Below are 21492 nucleotides of genomic sequence, written 5' to 3'. Positions count from 1 at the left end.
TTCGAGTTTTTTAGCCTTGTAAGTGAAAGAATATCAGATTACAAGTCTCAAAGTGTGTCAAATAGTGAGAAATAAGACCATATTTATAGAATCTCCACACCCTTAAAACCCTAAATAATCCGATATGGGACAATCCTCAAAATTGGGATTTTTCCTCACACTCAAGAGTTGAAGTGCCAAGAACGGGTCAACTATACATCAAGGATCAAGGTTTGACTAACAAAGATCAAATCTCAAAAGTTCATCATGAACCAATAGAACCCCAAGATTCAAAATCGCAAACAAACAAGAACCATTAAAGGATTTCAGTGTTAGACCATTTAAAAAGCAATAATAATACGAAAAATCAAATAAATAAGATTATTAGCACCTTGTTTGGTTGATTCGCGGTGGTAACGGGTGAAAACATTGAATGCTTTGCCTCTTAAGGCCATGCAAGCCTGTAGAAAGAAAAAAGCTTCTACCATTTTGCCAAATATGGCTTCACTGACAATGAAAGAGAAAGAAGAATGTGAAGGCGGTGAAGGTTTCAAACCCTTTTGGAGAGAGAGAGGGGAGGGGGGGAGAGGAGCTGGGGTGTGTTTGGAGTGAGAATGAAGGGTATTACCCCTGTTAATAATGGAAATGGGCCGGGTCTGGTCCTATTTGGACTGGGCCTGGCCATTTTTTTAAAAAGGAAATGGGGCTGGGCTGAATATATATGTATATACACGATATACGTGTATTCTTACATGTATATCTGTGTATATACGTGTATATATGCCGGATTTTAATACTCAATTTAATAAATAACAAAATTTAGATGATGAGCAATCAATTTAAATCCTAAATATGGTTAAACAAGATTAGTTTTAATATCCAAGAATTAATTTTTACGTAATCTATCCTTTAATTGACTTGATCCAAAAACCAGCTATTTCAATCATAGCCTCGTTTGGTCCAATTGGTCTTTTTAAAGTGATTACTTGCAAAAATAGCCCCTGATAGGACTAGTTTTACAATAATTACCCCAATTACGAGAAATTCTTTCTAATTGGGCCACCATTGGGCTATTAATTGATTATTTCAATTATAGCCAATAAATGAGCAATTTTTTAGAATTAATCATAATTAAATACTTACTTAATTATGATAAATTCTAATAATTTGACTAAATGGTGATTGAGGGGTGAAAGGATTAATTTATTTAATTAATCAAATTCCTTGAATTTTAAACAGAGTCCAATAACTTACAATTTTGTCAATTTTACCAATTAAGCAATTAAATAAATAATTGTTGCAATTTTATAAAATGTCCAAATTAATTTATAAATGATTTGTAATGTTTATAGAAATTATTTTACCAATTATAATGGTAAAATATTTTCCTGAATAACTTTTATAAAATCATTTTAGCTTCAAAAAATAGGTATTTTACTATGTTTGGGATTCAAGGACTCTAAATGACTAAATGAATCCTGCGAGGTAAAAAATTAGGTGTCAACAGAGTGCATAAGCCACTTTAGGGATAACTGTTGACACCCAATTTTGTCCCTCTTTTATTTAATTTACTCGGGCTTCTAAATTTATTGACGAGCTAAATACTTTATTTTTTACAATATTTTATTGTCACTACTACTAATATCATTACTTTTATTTTCAACATTACAAGTATTACTTTACCACAAATTTTAGATGATTCGTCATCATTTCATTTTTCGGGTTTGGACTCGTTAAATTAATTACAAGACAACACTTTGCAAAATATTTTTTTTTATTGTCTTTACATAATATATATTATACCAGTTATTAAATTAGAAGCCCAAAAATAATTAAATAGCGGAGGAAGGATCAACAATTTTCAACCAAATTAATGGCCCAAAATACCAATACAATATTATTTCCCTACCCAAGTAAATAACCTACATTTTAATACCCAACCCACATTTTTAACCCAACTAAAATACTAAACGGACCAGCCCATTTTCTACCCTACCTGATCCAGCCCAATTCTATTTTTTCTTTACCCTAAGCCCTCACTCTCCTCTCTTTCTTTTCCCCCATTTTTCTCCGCCTCCCCCAGCCCCTTCAGCTCTCTCTCTTCTCTCCAACCCTACCCGTTTCACCTGCTCCTCTTTTCCTCACACCCCCTCCACTCACCGCTGTCCCCCACACTCCCTGCCACTCCCACTCGCCGCTGCCCCCCACGCTTGTCCCCCACTCCTTCGTCTCTATCATACGCTCCTCTCTTTTCTTAAACCAAACGAAACCCTATAAATTCGGGGCGAATTGTTCTGTTAAGGGGAAAAAGGGAGGAATCCTAACATCGACAAAGATCTTGGAACCACGACAATCTCCTACAAAACACAAGTTTTAATCAACAAAAAAAAAAACAGCCAACAATTACTCTATTTTCCTATCCTTTTCTGTTTAAAACTCTAGTTATCTTAATCGGGTTCAGGTTCGGATTCTTCGAGTTCGAGTGTAGATTCGAGACTCGACGCTCCATTTCACTGCACCCACAAAAGGTCAGTGTGTTCTCTTCATTTCGAAGATAAAGTCTATGATATGTTCGTGTATGTTGTCGTTTTCAGTTTGGTTGAATTTCAGTTTAGCAGCCTAGTAGTATTATGTATGTTCAAGTTTCAGTTAATATAATTTCGGTTTAATAATGAATAATGTTTATATATTCGGGTCTTAGTTCGGTTTAATTTCTGGTCAATAGTTGAATAGTATTCTGTATGTTCCTGTTAATCGGTCTACTTTCGGTTTGTTAGTTGATAACATTTATAGGTTCATGTGTTAGTTTGGTTTAGCTTAATCTCGTCTTGTTGAGTTCTGTAGTTGTTTAGCTTTAGGTGCAGTTGGATGAATGGTTATGTAGATTTTAAACTTGTTTGTGTATTTTTGATGAAGTCATAAGCCAGTTTCATATCAGCATCCTCCTTATCTCAACTCACTTAAGCTTAGTATGAACGTAAGGGCATGTCTAGCCTTGAAAATGTCAATGTGTTTGTTAGTGTTGGTCTGTATAATTACGTAATGTCCTCCTGTACCCCCTGAATCTATCACTGACTTGTTCAAGCCATTCCGATTGGTCTGTATGTTGTCATATCCTTGTAGGATTTGATAATGACTCTGCTCTAATATTTGTTTATTTTGAATCAAAGTACCTGTGTCTTAGTCTGAGTATATGATTACTGGATTTATGAAACTGAAAATGATAGGAAATCTGTATTAGTTCTTCATATGAGAACCATGTCCACTTTGCACTTCATGTTAATGTTTGAAAATGTCTTTAAGGCCTACTGTCAACTTTATGCATCTAATGTGTTTTAATAATAAACAGAAGATCAGCTATGTCCATTTATGCCTTCTTTATAGTGGTGAATGAAATGTTTATCATGAACCAAAAGGGTGATCCTGCAATGCTTGCATTACACTGCCCTCAGATCTGCCCTGTTCCTGCCTCATACTTTCGAACTTCAGTAAAGAGAACTTATCTAATCTGCTGGGATTGTTGATAATCTGTTAAAACTCTTGGAGTATAAACATATAAAAGGAATCATGTTTTTGATGTCTCATTGTTACCATTTCCCTCAAAATTTGTTCCTACTGTTACTGTTAGATTGGTTTAGATATTAGCACATCTTCAATGTTTGTCATTACTGTATGTCCTTGTTTTAGCATATGTTGCATGTTTTTTTTTATTGATGTTTTAGGTTGAATTTTAAGTATGAAGTCATATTTCATCATTCTTGTCTCGTCGAATTAGTTTAGCATGAATCTATGTATGTGTTTGGCTTCTGTTTGATTAGTAGATATCAAGCATGTCATTTAGGCTTAGGACTGGTCCATTGGTTTTGTTTAAATTCGATATGAGCTTAAGGCTCGGCACGTTCTGTTTAAGTTGGGTTTGAATTCCTACAGTTGGGTTTCGAGATAATACAATCTATGGAATATTACATTTGAAAGTTCCTGCATTTTCTAATAGTGGGCAGAATGCATTAAATCATTAACTGGTGCATTTTGAAAGGCTAGCTGGCGTGTTTCTTGAGAGGAATGACTGCTGCATTGTTGCTGAAATTAAGCTACTGTGTTAGGCTGTGAACTAATTATTTCTACCTTTAAACCGATTCTTGCTTTTGTTGCGGGAAGTTTAGAGCAGATCATTACCACTTTCTTGAGGATATTTGCTGCTTTCTAAAACTATATGAGGTGGATATAGAATTGTTTCTCTGTTAGTTATTGTTTGTTGCCTTCTTACCTTCGGAACTGTCATGAAATCCTTAGAATTTCCAATATAATCTTGTATATACATCTTTATGAATGTATAAGATATGTCGAAATATACGCGATATATACACAATCTACTGATATGTTTTTTGAATGTATATTTTGTGTGTTTAGTCTTATTCGTTGATCGTATACTAATCCTTTTCTTTTCATTTTTTTTGCATGATATCTCGCATACGAGTCCAAATGACTCGTCATCTCCCGCATTCGGTGTTGGGCTAAAAGCCCAACAAAATTCTTCTCGAATCAGCCCATCCGCGACAATATATGTTGAGCAGCTTTACTTGTCTGAAGCCCAGTAGCAACAGTCTGCAACATTTGTTAAAATTTCGCTGGGCCGAAGCCCAACAGTAGCGGATAGCAGCATTTCTAAATGGGCTGAGCCCATTTAAATGACTTTACGCCTCCGTTTTATTTTATTTATCTTTCTTTTATGCAATTAACTCTTATTGTATGATTGACACTTTATTTGTTAATTTAGACGCCTTAGAAAAATTTAAGGGGTTTAGTTAGTAATGGGTAGTTAAACCACCAATTAACTCTACAGGCTTTTTTTTTACATCGAAATGATTTTTAATATTTTACCTCTAGAACAATTTGTTTTAATTAGCATGACTATATGTTTTAAAGCTAAAGAATCGAGATTTACTCTTACTATCTTAGAACACTCGAAATACATATTTGTCAAAACATTAATATTAATCTTGCAATAACTTTACAAATACAATTTAATTTGCTAGTTGGCGTAATTCATATTCCAAATATATATAAACATTACTCATTTCATTTCTTTCGGTTTATTTATAGCTAAATTCTTTTATGCATTCACTACTTTCTACAAGTTTTACTTTAAACAACATCCTACTTCTATCTATAACTTTAGTAATACTTTCAAAATATTTTCTTAAATATTAAAAACACTATATTTACACTTAGCCTAACTAATTATAAGTCCGGTCGGTTAACCATTGTTAATGGGTCTTAAAGGATGACTAATACCTTCCCTTTAGACTAATTGAACTCTTACCTAAAATCTTAAGTTTCGCAGACCTTAAACAGAGTTAACTTTAAAAAATAACTTTAAATAACCTTTAGGTGTCCTAATTCACCATAAATAATTAGGTGGCGACTCCTTAACACAAACAAAGAACAGGAATCTCCAATATGTTGTACTTCTAATTTAACCCGGTTAAAATGGGGTATAACAGCTTGGCGACTCTGTTGGGTATCACTTAGGTTCTAACCATAACGGACTTAGTTCAAATAGGCTTTGTGTGCTTATTTTAATTACTTTATTTATTTGTTAACAGTTTTTACATGCTATTAATTGTGTGTTTGATATAAATTGTTTATGTGTTACTTGCTTTGATAAAACTGTCATTCCGTTCATATTTCTTCCACTCCTGGAATACTCGCACATATTCACACACTTAAAACGGCTTCGCGGTTCGCGCCCGTGCACTACTAAATTACCCCTTTTAGTTGGATTGATCTTGTGGATTTAGTCGATCGGCGGTGCAGTCGACGGCCACGGACTTTTCACTCCCAAGTTGTCCACTTGGGGGAACCTTGTGTCATAGGAAGCCAACTCTTAGTCAGCCTAAGATAGAGCTAAACCAACACCTTTATTAGGAGCATACATCTCATGACCTAGGAGGTTTAATACCCTTGGTGTATTAAACCCATTAGACGACTTTACCCAAACGTCCAAGCGGGTTCACGACCCCGAGTGACACAAACCATACTTTATGTGCATGTTTGAAGGATAACTGTGCCTAAATATTGACTATTTGCTCTAATTAATTAAACTTTAGGAGGGACGGAATGACTAACGTTTCTATGACAGGTATGGATTTGCATTGGAGTACAATGAATGACGAAGATCAATGACATCACAAAACGGAGCTGATATTTAGACATAGGAAATTGTATTTACTTTACTTAGATTAGGAAACACTTTGTGTTTTATTCATTTGACATGTAAAATATATTACACTGCTTTTGTACTTTATATTGGGGAAATAGAATTTGTTTAATTAATCAAAGCAACGGGATGACGTATTATGGCACACTTTACCCTTCAAACAAACGTTAGGCCTACCTCTGGCATAAAGAGGTCACATGCATATTAGGACGCGTTATTATTATAATCATTTACATTTGTTTGACAACTTGTTTGACTTTATTTGACGAATTATTTGCTACATGATCATGACTTTACCTAGATATGTTGTGAGACTAACACCATTTACACTATTGTGTTTCTTTTTATTTTTATTCCCAACAAAAGAGTTGATTCGTGTTGACTCTCGATGGCCGACCATCCTTACATCACAAGGTCAAAGACGTCATCGTTACCTGAACGTAGTTGGGTTGTTCAAGGAAATGAAATTACTATGTCTGATCCGGCTGCACCTATTTCAACTGGTGTGGAAAACATCGTGATCTCTGGTGATCCCCCCGAGACTTCCGAACATGGAACTACTATTCAACGCGATGAACATATCGCCCGCCTGACTCAAGAAATTGAGGATCTACGTGGAGAACTGAATCGGGTTAGGGACTTGACCAATTTATCCCTCACACTCCAAAGTCCACCCCCTGAACCTAGAAATACTGCACCAAACCCACCTCGTTTCCCATCACTCGAATCTCCAGTTCGTGAGCATTTTCCTCCACAAAACAATGCACCTACCAACAACAACTTACCTCCGATCACCCCCGCAAATCCACCAAATCCATCATCCCTCTATACCCCTCCACAAAATCAACCACCCACCTATACTACCTATGCTACTCCTAATCCACCACCCGTCAACCCACCAAATCAATCGCTAGTTCACACTCCCTATGTTACTTTGCCCACCAACACTAATCCACCACCTGCAACTACTCCGCTAAATCTACCAAATCAACCACCTACAAACACCACTTATAACACACCACCTCCAGTCCAAAACACTCCCACCGTCCAAACTTATCCAACCCAGCATCTACAAGGGACACATTTTGTCACTCCAAATACACAGTATGTGCCTCCGGTATATGCAGCAGAAACACAAGCCTTTACCAACCCAGTAACGGTCAGGTTCCAACCCGAGGTGGATCAATACGAGGAAATGGAAAAAGATGCAAAAGAAGGGGCAGATAACATATTGCTAAAAGAGATCCACAGTCTCAAAGAAGCGATGAGAAACCTTCAAGTCACCAGGGGAAGCAAAAGTGTAGAATACGAAGATCTGTGTGTTCAGCCTGACGTCGATTTGCCCGTAGGCTACAAGCCGCCGAAATTTGATACATTTAATGGGACAGGCGACCCTCATATGCATTTAAGGGCTTATTGCGACAAACTGGTTGGAGTAGGTAGAGACCAGAACATAAGGATGAAGCTCTTCATAAGAAGCTTGTCTGGTGAGGCTCTTACTTGGTATACACAACAGGACGTCCGTAAATGGCGTGGCTGGAGTGACATGGCACAAGACTTTATGGACAGATTCAGTTTTAACACCGATATCACGCCAGATAGAGTCTACATGACTAAGTTAACCAAGAAGTCAACTGAGACGTTCCGCGAGTATGCGTTACGTTGGAGGTCAGAAGCGGCCAGGGTTCAACCTCCGATGAATGATAGAGAAATGACTGCTACCTTCATTGAATGCCAGGCTGGCGTATTTTATGAGAAAATGATAGGTATGATGGGACAAAAATTCACAGAAGTTGTCCGAATGGGAGAAGCCTTAGAAGAAGGAATCAAATCGGGAAACATTCAAGATCTTATTGCTTTGCAAGCATTAAACAAAGCTATTCAATCTGGTTCTGTCGGCGGGGTTAAAAAGAAGAAGGAAGATGTCGCTGCAGTCATGAACGTCCAAGAGCATAAGCCGATCCAAGCCATTACATACTTTAACCACCCACAACAACCTTTCTATCCTTACTACTACCCTGAACCCTACCAAGCTCCACCATCTCCTTACCCTGTCTACAACGCCCAAGCAAACTACTACCAACCCCGAGCACCTCCACATTAAAACCCACGTCCATATCAACCCGTCCAAGCCCCAACTTACCAAAATCGACCACATGCTATACCCAGAGCCCGTCCAAACCCTGACACCAAAAACACCCGTAATTACACTCGGTTCGTTGAACCCTTGGCTCAATTGTTTGAAAGAATGAAAGCAGCGGGCGTAATACAACCGATTGAAGGAAAAATTCCCGATCCTATCCCAAAATGGTTTGATGGTTCCAAGCGCTGTGCATACCATTCTGGAGTTATTGGGCACGCCACTGAAGACTGCTATGGGCTTACAAACAAAATCGAAGCCCTGATTAAGGAAGGAGTAGTCCAGCTCGCTGAATCTAAACCTAATGTGGTCAACAATCCTTTACCTGCTCACGAAGATGCCAAGATTTGAAAGAGTCCAGTGTGTCAATTGGAAGGGTGGAAAGGGACATGTCATCAACTTTTGTCGCTCCCGTGAACAATTCGAAGACAAACACACATGAAGATTATTGCTACAACTACTCACAACACCAAGGCACTGACAATACGGGATGCTGAACCAGGAGACTCTCTGAAGAATTGGACTTGTACTCCGTCCCTGATTCACCGGGATTCTTGGTAGACTGATCATGCAGTGAAATTTTATTTTTAAAGGCTGGAATCATGCTCAAAACTTTTGTTACTTTGCTTCATCTTTTGGATTGCAAACCTATGAATGCATTTCTGATTTTTTCCTTAATCATATATTATTGTTATTTTCTACTTTATTTATCAAAACTGTCAACTCTACGATCGTGACATAAAATGAACGAATCAATAACATACATCTCAAGAGAATAACAAAGAATTTAGAGGATAAGACAAAATTCTATTTGAAAGAAAATGAAATAACCGATAGGTGGTGACATAAACCTGAAAGCTAGCGATTCAAGAAGAAATCAAAGTACGACATTAGGTTAGACAGCCTAGTTTGCAACCTTTCCTTTAACGTACGAACTACGCTCCGACCTGATTCCCATGGGGGGATACGTAGGCAGCCCACATAGGGTTCGGTTGCATTACGACAAAGAATCCAAAAATCCTTATACAAGGAAAACTACATATGGCCTGATTCCCTCGGCGAGATTCATAGACTATTAACATATGGCTCAGTCATGTTTAGTTAGAAATCCAACAAACCTTTATCATTTACATAACAGAACTACGCTGACCTGATTCCTTTGGTGGGATACGTAGGCAATCCACATCGGGTTCGGTCCCTTTATTAGAAAATTTCAGACCATTCTTGTATACCTTACGAACTACGTTCTGACCTGATTCCTTGGCGGATACGTAGGCAACCTATACAAGGTTCGGTCACACCATAACATAGGTTTAGTACACCCTGCTGAATCAAAACTGGGGCATATTTTGAAAGTTTAGGCTACCAGACAGGAAGTATTATAGACCAATTACTTTAGAAGTGTCACAATCTGAAGTTGGCAGAAATATTTTACAACTTACATACATATATTTACATATATATCTTTCCTTACATACATATACTCACGTATATATCTTTCCTTATACATATACTTGCATACATACCTTTCAAATGAAACACTTTCTTTCAATTGTTTCACTACTGTTCATCTACCAAGGTTTGAACGGAGATCACGAGATCCAAACAAACAGGACGAATGGAGCGCCAACAATGTCAAGCTTCGAGTCAACACGAATCAACTTCCCCCTCCCAAACTAAGAATTTTCTTTGAGTGCAGGAACCAAAAGGCTGCGAGATCAACAGTCAAGTCTATCGATCACGGCTAAAAGCATCGCTTGGCCATTAGAGCCTCGCTTTAAAAGCGAAACGGCTTTATTTCCAACTTTATCTTTAATTTTATTTTTATCACAATAACTTTATGACTTTATATACCTGTTTTGTAGGTTGACGAAATTTAAGGCGGATTAAATCAGGATCACGTGTCATTAATTCAGCCTGTCACGATACCATCAACATCATTAGCCAAACGGCTGCTCTATCACTTTACTCCATACTTTATCAATTATTTTATCATTCACTTTACCTACTTTAACCACTTTACCCTGAACTCTACAGGAATCAACATTAAATCTCCGAAGACAACCGGAGGCATCATTTGGCTATTTAGCCTCTTCCGCATTAGCCAAACGGCTACACTCTTACTTTACCCCTACTTTATCCATCACTTTATCATTTACTTTACCAACTTTAACGACTCTATCTTGAACTTTGCAGGGATTATCATTAAGTCTCCGAAGACAACCGGGGGCATCATTCGGCTATACAGCCTCATATGCATAAGCCAGATGGCTACACTATCACTCTACTCTATCAATTACTTTATTATTTACTTTACCAACTTTAACAACTTTATCCTGAACTTTGCAGGGATTATCATCAAGTCTCTGAAGACAATCGGGGGCATCATTCGGGTATACAGCCTCACATGCATAAGCCGGACGGCTACACTACGACTTTACTCTCTACTTTATTATTTACTTTACCAACTTTAACAACTTTACCCTGAACTTTACAGGAATTATCATCGAGCCTCCGAAGACAACCAGAGACATCATCCACTTTACGACTTTACCCCGGACTGTACGAGAATCTTCATCAAATCTCCGAAGACAACTGGAGATGTCATATCATCAAGTTCCGGCAACAACCGGAGACATCACATGGCTACACAACCTCACCTGCATAAGCCAAACGGCTATACACTTACTTTACTCCCTACTTTATTACTTTACTTTATCATCCACTCTACCTACTTTGACGACTTTACCTTGAATTCCGCAGATATCATTTATCATCGGGTCCCGGAAGACAGTCGGAGACCCTATTACTATCATTAAAATCTCCAAATACAACGGGAGATATTATTACATCCTTAGCATACGCACCGCACATTCATTCAAGTCCTTGAAGACAACCAGAGACAACATTTGGCCACACGACCTCATTATAAGCCACACGGCTTCATCTTCAATCCCACACTCATATTTATTATCATTTTACACTCTTTATAAATTTCGTACTTTCAACTTTATCCAGACTTTATTACTAATTGTGACATAAATTTCAGCTTTGACAGAAAATACAATGTACGTGCAGAGACACAGCGCAACGTGGAACTTTATCTTACGCAGTGAACTGGGGCAAATACGCTGAAGAGGAATATCAAACTCATAAGCAAAGGTCACGAATCTACTCTCGAACTCGACTCCGCCTACGTCCACAAACATGTGATGCGTAGGTTATCCAAAATTTCCTTTCATATCCACCGCTAAAACTCTATTCAATCAACTCTTGTCGCAATCTCGTATCCTTTTCTACATCCCCAGCGTCTCCATAATTCGACACTGGCGCATTTTTGATGATTTACATAGTGTCTAATAGAGTCCTACTTAAAGGGGTGTTGCGCGCCACACTTATAATTAGGAGGCTATAAGCATATGTTCAATTCCTGAACATTCTCGTCACCCGTCTACAACCCTTGCAAAATCATAAATCCATAAATAACATTCGCTCAACAGGTTCGACCATAATTCCTTTGGTCCTCACAATATTTTCCATCAATTTTCCTAAACCGTACTTTCTTACAAGTTCATATTCATTGGTCCAAACAAAATTGGATACTACGTCAACTTCTTCGCCCGAAGATTCTTACATCATCTCCAGTCGAAGAGAGGCATCTGTTGACACCCAATTTTGTCCCTCTTTTATTTAATTTACTCGGGCTTCTAAATTTATTGACGAGCTAAATACTTTATTTTTTACAATATTTTATTGTCACTACTACTAATATCATTACTTTTATTTTCAACATTACAAGTATTACTTTACCACAAATTTTAGATGATTCGTCATCATTTCATTTTTCGGGTTTGGACTCGTTAAATTAATTACAAGACAACACTTTGCAAAATATTTTTTTTTATTGTCTTTACATAATATATATTATACCAGTTATTAAATTAGAAGCCCAAAAATAATTAAATAGCGGAGGAAGGATCAACAATTTTCAGCCAAATTAATGGCCCAAAATACCAATACAATATTATTTCCCTACCCAAGTAAATAACCTACATTTTAATACCCAACCCACATTTTTAACCCAACTAAAATACTAAACGGACCAGCCCATTTTCTACCCTACCTGATCCAGCCCAATTCTATTTTTTCTTTACCCTAAGCCCTCACTCTCCTCTCTTTCTTTTCCCTCATTTTTCTCCGCCTCCCCCAGCCCCTTCAGCTCTCTCTCTTCTCTCCAACCCTACCCGCTTCACCTGCTCCTCTTTTCCTCACACCCCCTCCACTCACCGCTGTCCCCCACACTCCTTGCCACTCCCATTCGCCGCTGCCCCCCCCCCCCCCCCACGCTTGTCCCCCACTCCTTCGTCTCTATCATACGCTCCTCTCTTTTCTTAAACCAAACGAAGCCCTATAAATTCGGGGTGAATTGTTCTGTTAAGGGGAAAAAGGGAGGAATCCTAACATCGACAAAGATCTTGGAACCACGACAATCTCCTACAAAACACAAGTTTTAATCAACAAAAAAAAAAACAGCCAACAATTACTCTATTTTCCTTTCCTTTTCTGTTTAAAACTCTAGTTATCTTAATCGGGTTCAGGTTCGGATTCTTCGAGTTCGAGTGTAGATTCGAGACTCGACGCTCCATTTCACTGCACCCACAAAAGGTCAGTGTGTTCTCTTCATTTCGAAGATAAAGTCTATGATATGTTCGTGTATGTTGTCGTTTTCAGTTTGGTTGAATTTCAGTTTAGCAGCCTAGTAGTATTATGTATGTTCAAGTTTCAGTTAATCTAATTTCGGTTTAATAATGAATAATGTTTATATATTCGGGTCTTAGTTCGGTTTAATTTCTGGTCAATAGTTGAATAGTATTCTGTATGTTCCTGTTAATCAGTCTACTTTCGGTTTGTTAGTTGATAACATTTATAGGTTCATGTGTTAGTTTGGTTTAGCTTAATCTCGTCTTGTTGAGTTCTGTAGTTGTTTAGCTTTAGGTGCAGTTGGATGAATGGTTATGTAGATTTTAAACTTGTTTGTGTATTTTTTATGAAGTCATAAGCCAGTTTCATATCAGCATCCTCCTTATCTCAACTCACTTAAGCTTAGTATGAACGTAAGGGCCTGTCTAGCCTTGCAAATGTCAATGTGTTTGTTAGTGTTGGTCTGTATAATTACGTAATGTCCTCCTGTACCCCCTGAATCTATCACTGACTTGTTCAAGCCATTCCGATTGGTCTCTATGTTGTCATATCCTTGTAGGATTTGATAATGACTCTGCTCTAATATTTGTTTATTTTGAATCAAAGTACCTGTGTCTTAGTCTGAGTATATGATTACTGGATTTATGAAACTGAAAATGATAGGAAATCTGTATTAGTTCTTCATATGAGAACCATGTCCACTTTGCACTTCATGTTAATGTTTGAAAATGTCTTTAAGGCCTACTGTCAACTTTATGCATCTAATGTGTTTTAATAATAAACAGAAGATCAGCTATGTCCATTTATGCCTTCTTTATAGTGGTGAATGAAATGTTTATCATGAACCAAAAGGGTGATCCTGCAATGCTTGCATTACACTGCCCTCAGATCTGCCCTGTTCCTGCCTCATACTTTCGAACTTCAGTAAAGAGAACTTATCTAATCTGTTGGGATTGTTGATAATCTGTTAAAACTCTTGGAGTATAAACATATAAAAGGAATCATGTTTTTGATGTCTCATTGTTACCATTTCCCTCAAAATTTGTTCCTACTGTTACTGTTAGATTGGTTTAGATATTAGCACATCTTCAATGTTTGTCATTACTGTATGCCCTTGTTTTAGCATATGTTACATGTTTTTTTTTTTATTGATGTTTTAGGTTGAATTTTAAGTATGAAGTCATATTTCATCATTCTTGTCTCGTCGAATTAGTTTAGCATGAATCTATGTATGTGTTTGGCTTCTGTTTGATTAGTAGATATCAAGCATGTCATTTAGGCTTAGGACTGGTCCATTGGTTTTGTTTAAATTCGATATGAGCTTAAGGCTCGGCACGTTCTGTTTAAGTTGGGTTTGAATTCCTACAGTTGGGTTTCGAGATAATACAATCTATGGAATATTACATTTGAAAGTTCCTGCATTTTCTAATAGTGGGCAGAATGCATTAAATCATTAACTGGTGCATTTTGAAAGGCTAGCTGGCGTGTTTCTTGAGAGGAATGACTGCTGCATTGTTGCTGAAATTAAGCTACTGTGTTAGGCTGTGAACTAATTATTTCTACCTTTAAACCGATTCTTTCTTTTGTTGCGGGAAGTTTAGAGCAGATCATTACCACTTTCTTGAGGATATTTGCTGCTTTCTAAAACTATATGAGGTGGATATAGAATTGTTTCTCTGTTAGTTATTGTTTGTTGCCTTCTTACCTTCGGAACTGTCATGAAATCCTTAGAATTTCCAATATAATCTTGTATATACATCTTTATGAATGTATAAGATATGTCGAAATATACGCGATATATACACAATCTACTGATATGTTTTTTGAATGTATATTTTGTGTGTTTAGTCTTATTCGTTGATCGTATACTAATCCTTTTCTTTTCATTTTTTTTGCATGATATCTCGCATACGAGTCCAAATGACTCGTCATCTCCCGCATTCGGTGTTGGGCTAAAAGCCCAACAAAATTCTTCTCGAATCAGCCCATCCGCGACAATATATGTTGAGCAGCTATACTTGTCTGAAGCCCAGTAGCAACAGTCTGCAACATTTGTTAAAATTTCGCTGGGCCGAAGCCCAACAGTAGCGGATAGCAGCATTTCTAAATGGGCTGAGCCCATTTAAATGACTTTACGCCTCCGTTTTATTTTATTTATCTTTCTTTTATGCAATTAACTCTTATTGTATGATTGACACTTTATTTGTTAATTTAGACGCCTTAGAAAAATTTAAGGGGTTTAGTTAGTAATGGGTAGTTAAACCACCAATTAACTCTACAGGCTTTTTTTTTTACATCGAAATGATTTTTAATATTTTACCTCTAGAACAATTTTTTTTAATTAGCATGACTATATGTTTTAAAGCTAAAGAATCGAGATTTACTCTTACTATCTTAGAACACTCGAAATACATATTTGTCAAAACATTAATATTAATCTTGCAATAACTTTACAAATACAATTTAATTTGCTAGTTGGCGTAATTCATATTCCAAATATATATAAACATTACTCATTTCATTTCTTTCGGTTTATTTATAGCTAAATTCTTTTATGCATTCACTACTTTCTACAAGTTTTACTTTAAACAACATCCTACTTCTATCTATAACTTTAGTAATACTTTCAAAATATTTTCTTAAATATTAAAAACACTATATTTACACTTAGCCTAACTAATTATAAGTCCGGTCGGTTAACCATTGTTAATGGGTCTTAAAGGATGACTAATACCTTCCCTTTAGACTAATTGAACTCTTACCTAAAATCTTAAGTTTCGCAGACCTTAAACAGAGTTAACTTTAAAAAATAACTTTAAATAACCTTTAGGTGTCCTAATTCACCATAAATAATTAGGTGGCGACTCCTTAACACAAACAAAGAACAGGAATCTCCAATATGTTGTACTTCTAATTTAACCCGGTTAAAATGGGGTATAACAATAACGATTTAAACCGCCGCTACACTTATTTCGGTTTAGCAAACTCTGATTTAATTTCATCCAAGCCATCTCTCACAAATTAGAATCATCAGTGTCAACGTTGGATGTGATGACGTAGCCACTTTGGATTGCTTCTTGGATTGTAAGTAGGAGTCCATTTTCATTGTTGATTTTGATCTTAAAAAGATCCCCAATGATAATGCTACTGTGAAGTAAGTAACCCTACAAAAAAAAAAGTTGAAATTATGACGATTTTTATACGACGGTTTGGTAAAGACGCCAGAATACGCAACATATTATGACAGTTTACCGAACGTCGTATTTATTACTTATTTAACAGCAGTTTCGAGTATATAACAACGATTTAAACCGTCGCTACACTTATTTTGGTTTTTAGCATTCAAGTCCCTCCTTTCGCTCCTGGCTTCGTCGTTTAGTGGTAACAAGTGGAGTGCATAAGCCACTTTAGGGATAACGATTTAAACCGCCGCTACACTTATTTTGTTTTTTAGCAAACTCTGATTTAATTCCATCCAAGCCATCTCTCACAAATTAGAATCATCTTCTTACACTCTCCCGCCCCAATAAATCCTTTGACCCTCTCTTTGATCAGATTGGAGGTTTGAACGAACATCGTCCTTTCCTCAAATTAGGGCTTGAAATCATGATTTCTTCAATTGTTATGATTTCGTGATTTCCATTTTCAATTGTATAAACGCCATTTTTGTTGCTTTGCTTCTTAGGAGAAGCCTATATCGGGCAACAAAAATGAGGTTCGTGAAATGGCCACGAAAAGGTACGTAAACCTTAGCGAACTTTTACCTAATTTTTTTTAATAATCTCAGTGTTCTGTTTAATGAATTATACTGTGTGGTTTCGATTGCTTATCAATTTTTCTTTGTCTCAATTTTTCTTTGTCTTTCGGTAATGTTAAATCGTTGACAATATCCATGAAGATCTGCTTGTTTCGACGTGTTCTAATACTGTGTTTCTCTGAGTTGTTTTTTCGAGTCAGAAATCGAAGATAATGAAGTTTTTCATCTGTTAATGTGATATACTGAAGGTATATAAAGGCAAGTGTATTTTTATAAGGTTAAAATGTTTATATTTTTTTTTTCAAAGTTTGCTATACTAAAGATAGTAATAGCTGGTAGAAGGAATTTTTGGTTAAAAATGGTCAGTGATCTCGTCACTGTTAAGAAAGGATAACTGAATGTTAAAGTTAATTAAATACTCCATCAATTTCAAAAGAATTAAATTTCTAGCATTTTTGTATGTTCCAAAATAAATGAATTTTACAAAGTCCAAAGATGTATTAGGCAATTTTTCCAAAATTATCCTTCTCTCTAGTGTTTTTTCAACTCCTAATATTGACTATCTCTAGTTTTAAGAAAAATTGGGGAAAGTACAAGGGTAATATTGACAAATTACCCTTTGATTGATGTCATTAATTAACTCTCTTAATGGGTGTACCACACCTCAAAAATTTATTTATTTTGGAATGGAAAGAGTATTATTTTATATGTTTAAGGTATGTTTTCTTTTTTTTAATTACATAGGGGGTAGGGGCTTAGTAACTCGGTTGGTTTGCTACTTGTGCAAAGCATATGCGAGTTAACTATGGTTAAGCATTAATGATTGGAGATTGATGATGACGTCACATACCGTATTGGTGCAGGGTGGATGAAATGGAGGTTTGCCTCTGAAGTGTTGTGCGACAAGAAGGTGCCACCAAAACTCAAAGGTAAGTTCTACAAAGTGATGGTTAGGCCGACTATGTTGTATGGGGCGGAGTGTTGGCCAGTCAAAAAGTCTCACATTCAGAAGAAAGTGGCGGAAATGAGAATGCTGCGATGGATGTGTGGGAACACTAGGAGCGATAGGATTAGGAATGAAGTTATCCGAGATAAGGTAGGAGTAGCTTCAGTGGAGGACAAGATGCGGGAAGCGAGGCTGAGATGGTTTAGGCATGTGATGCGGAGAGACACAAATGCCCCAGTGCGGATGTGCGAGAGGCTGGCTATGGAAGATTTCAGAAGAGGTAGAGGTAGGCCGAAGAAGTATTGGGGAGAGGTGATTAGACAGGACATGGCGCATCTTCAGCTTACCGAGGACATGACCTTAGATAAGAGGGTATGGAGGACTCAGATTAGGATAGAAGGCTAGTAGGTAGTCGCGTAGGACTCAGATTAGGGTAAAAGGCTAGTAGGTAGTCGTGTTTATCCTTTCTTGCGAGTAGTTGCATTGATCCTTAGTTTCTTGCCCCTTGATTTGTGCGAGTATCTGTTTGCACAGAATGATTTATCATAGCTTATTCACTTTAGTTGTTTTCATTTTCATAATTGCTCTTGGATTGTTTACCCATATCTAACCTTTCCTATGTTTTTTCTTGAGCCGAGGGTCTTTCGGAAACAGCCTCCCTACCTAAGGTAGGGATAAGGTCTGTGTACAATCTACCCTCCCCAGACCCCACATTGTGGGACTCACTGGGCATGTTGTTGTTGATTGTAGTTAAAGAAAACAATAAGTGTCATTTGTTTATTGATTTAGTTTAAACACCTGGTGCAGATAAATTTTACCATCATAATATTATGAACATTGCTAGAAGAATTGTACCGAGAATTTTATACACCTCCATCTTAATTGGTGGAATAATCATATCAGTCATAATTTCATTCTCCTTTAATTAGTTAAAAACTCATATTTCAATGCATAATAATTTACAATGTTGGGCTTCTACAACAACACAAATCTAACTCAGAAGTTCAAGCTATAATACAGAAACCCATATCCTCTCTTTACAAATGATAACATCAGAAATTATCCAAATAATACCACTATCAGTTCACCTCACCACACTTTCTTAGGGGTCATAAGCCCAAGAACTTCTTCCCAAAGCCCAACACTTCCCACATCAGAAAGCCCAATTACACTTGGACTACAGGCTGCTACTGTCCAATAACCAGCTTTAATCTCATCCCTCAACTGATCTCTTTCCCATCCACAATACCCATCAAAGAACCTAAAATTGTCAAGCCCAACTATATCCCTTTTTACCATTTCAGAAGCACAACCCACACTCTCTTTTGTCCCATAAAACAAACCCTTCATTACTTCATCAAAAACCCCACTTTTTCCAAGCCCGTCTTCACCTCCTTCTTTTGGGCTCACTAAAAACAGCCCTTCTTCTAAAGGCCCACCAAAGAACAAAGGCCTATTCGCAAACGTCTCAGCCATATCCAATACGGACGATCTCATTTCCTTTATCGACATAAGCGAAGGCCTGTTGAGAATTAAGCCCGTTGGGCCTATTGGGCCCATTGACATTAAGAGAACTACGGTCCGCTCAAAAATGTGGACACCATCGAGCTTTTCAGTGGCTATGAGCAAGCAACCTTTCTCGGGTTCGTGGATCGTGTGGGCCCATTTGCTACCTGATGGTGAATATAACATAAATTACAGTTGAAAAATAAACTGAACAATAATAATTAAATATTATTCAAGTTGAGGGCGGATATCTCAACAGTACCAACTGTGATGGCCGGAAGAGGTGGAAGATCGTCGATGGTGTCGGGATTGACGACGGAGGAGGGCTCTTCCGACCGGGAAGCTCGTTCTCCTGCGACCAATCTTGCTCGAAATGATCGCCAATCAATTTCAGCAAAAGGTTTTTCTTCATCTTGAGGTGAAGGGGATGGCAATGAGGAGTTTGCTTGGCAACCTACAAGTACAACATTTTCTCAATATAGGTTTCCCAGAAAATACTCTCTCCATCCAATTCTACTTGTCATGTATTGACTTGACACGCTTATTAAAGAGTCAAAAATAAAATGACAATTTCGCCATATTATCTCTAACTATTGCTAAATAATCTACTGATTGAAATCAATTAAAGCAAACCACAAAAACTATGCAGCCAACTAATTGAATATTGGGTTCCAACAATTCACGTATTCCCTATAAAAAAATAGTTCTAGAGCCAAAATTTTCATGTCTTTTCATCTTATACAAAGTGTTGGAAAAAGGAATTGATTTTTTAATCATAATTCCAAAATGTTGAAAAAAAGAATTGGAAAATCTGACTTATTAATACTAAGGATATTATAGAAACAAAATGGTAAATTATCTTTTGGTATTCTGAACTGGACAAGTAAATATGTACAACAATTTTTAGTATACAAAGACAAGTAAAAATTGACGAAGGGAGTACCATTTTTATAGCTTAATTTGAAAATTGCGTAAAAATTTCAGTGCATACTGTTATTTTGATAGCTTTCCCAAAAAGGAAAAAAAGAAACTTTTCTTGTCTCAATTTCCGTGACACAATGACCATTTGAAAGGTAAAAAGAAGTTTTGTTTGATCAAAATTTTTTAAGAATATTTTAAATATTCAATTATTGTGAATAGTATTTTTTTTTATGTAGTTTCTATAAATATAAATTTTATTTCAAATAAAACTTGAAAATTTTAGAATTCACATTGAAAATTAGATAGTTAAGCCCTGGTACTTCGAATCCTATCGGATAAAGTAGAATAGAGGAATAGCTTATTTCTTTTTTAAACTCCTTAGTTAATCAAAATGCTGTCGAGCATATAAGATGGAATAGATTGAACCCTTTTTTTTTTTTTTTTTCAAGAAAGGAATTTTATTTTAGCAATTTCCCGCCGAGCCAAAAATTAGAGGTTCCAGCTGGACAGTAATAATCATGAGGCCATTGAGAATCACTGTAATGTCTCATTAATTAGAAGTTAGAACCATGGGCTGAGCTAGGTAGCGGAAGATGTTAGTCTCTTTGAAAAATTATACTACTCAACTGCATATATAATATCAAATTTTTTTTTTTTCTATAGATGTTAAATCCTTTAACTTCTTCATATATATACTTTATATTTTGAATATTTCTAATAAAAATTATAAATCCGCCAATAAATTTAGAACCCAGCGAAAATACCATTGAGATACAAAAGCACGAAAATAAGAAACAGGGCACTTACAGGTCACTGACAAAGGAGTGCCAACTTTTTTGAGCTGGTGAAATTGACTAACAAATAGCAACCTTCTTCTTGTAGAATAAGAAATTCTTGATCCTAATGGAGGTAAGAGTTTCTCTGAGAAGGACTTTGAAGTGACAAAGCAAGCTTCCATATTTGGTTTGAGAATTTATTTGGTTTATTAGCCAAACAGTACTGCAGTTGCAGATTCAAAAAGGATTCTTGCTATAAGAAGAACTGATCAGTGTTATATTGGATAAGTGGATATAGCTAAAAAGGGTTGAAATCATTTTGTTATATATGGAGAATGTGGTTAAATGTAGACCACATGAAGTTTTCGAACCAATCCAGTACAAGTAGGATGCTTTTTCAGTGTTAGCAGAGTGACTCTCCCAAAACCATGGGCCAATAGACAGGCCAACAGTTATACGATTACACGTGTATTTATCTAAAAATTGTTTGGTTGGTATAAGTTAGAATTGGCTAAGGTTTAATCTGAGGAAATCTAGTGCACTTTT

At 36.6% G+C, this 21492-nt stretch overlaps 2 protein-coding genes across 2 annotated transcripts; one reads left to right on the top strand and one right to left on the bottom strand.

Annotated features, from left to right (window-relative positions):
- Window positions 1-16461: 16461 nt before the first annotated feature.
- LOC132621465 (uncharacterized) lies at window positions 16462-19086 on the top strand. The gene is made up of 2 exons (XM_060335743.1): window positions 16462-16778; window positions 17661-19086. The coding sequence occupies exons 1-2, from the start codon at window positions 16751-16753 to the stop codon at window positions 18146-18148; spliced, it is 516 nt and encodes a 171-aa protein (XP_060191726.1). The 5' UTR covers window positions 16462-16750; the 3' UTR covers window positions 18149-19086.
- On the bottom strand, window positions 18643-21339 carry LOC132621464 (uncharacterized). Its single transcript, XM_060335742.1, has 3 exons — window positions 20978-21339; window positions 19512-19703; window positions 18643-19416 (listed from the first exon to the last, which is right to left on the bottom strand). The coding sequence occupies exons 1-3, from the start codon at window positions 21126-21128 to the stop codon at window positions 18833-18835; spliced, it is 927 nt and encodes a 308-aa protein (XP_060191725.1). The 5' UTR covers window positions 21129-21339; the 3' UTR covers window positions 18643-18832.
- Between the last annotated feature and the right edge of the window lie 153 nt (window positions 21340-21492).

This window comes from Lycium barbarum, chromosome 12 (genome assembly GCF_019175385.1).
Source record: "Lycium barbarum isolate Lr01 chromosome 12, ASM1917538v2, whole genome shotgun sequence".
Lineage (NCBI taxonomy): Eukaryota > Viridiplantae > Streptophyta > Magnoliopsida > Solanales > Solanaceae > Lycium > Lycium barbarum.
Note: the sequence above shows the minus strand (reverse complement) of the source record. Positions and strands in the feature narration are given on the sequence as shown.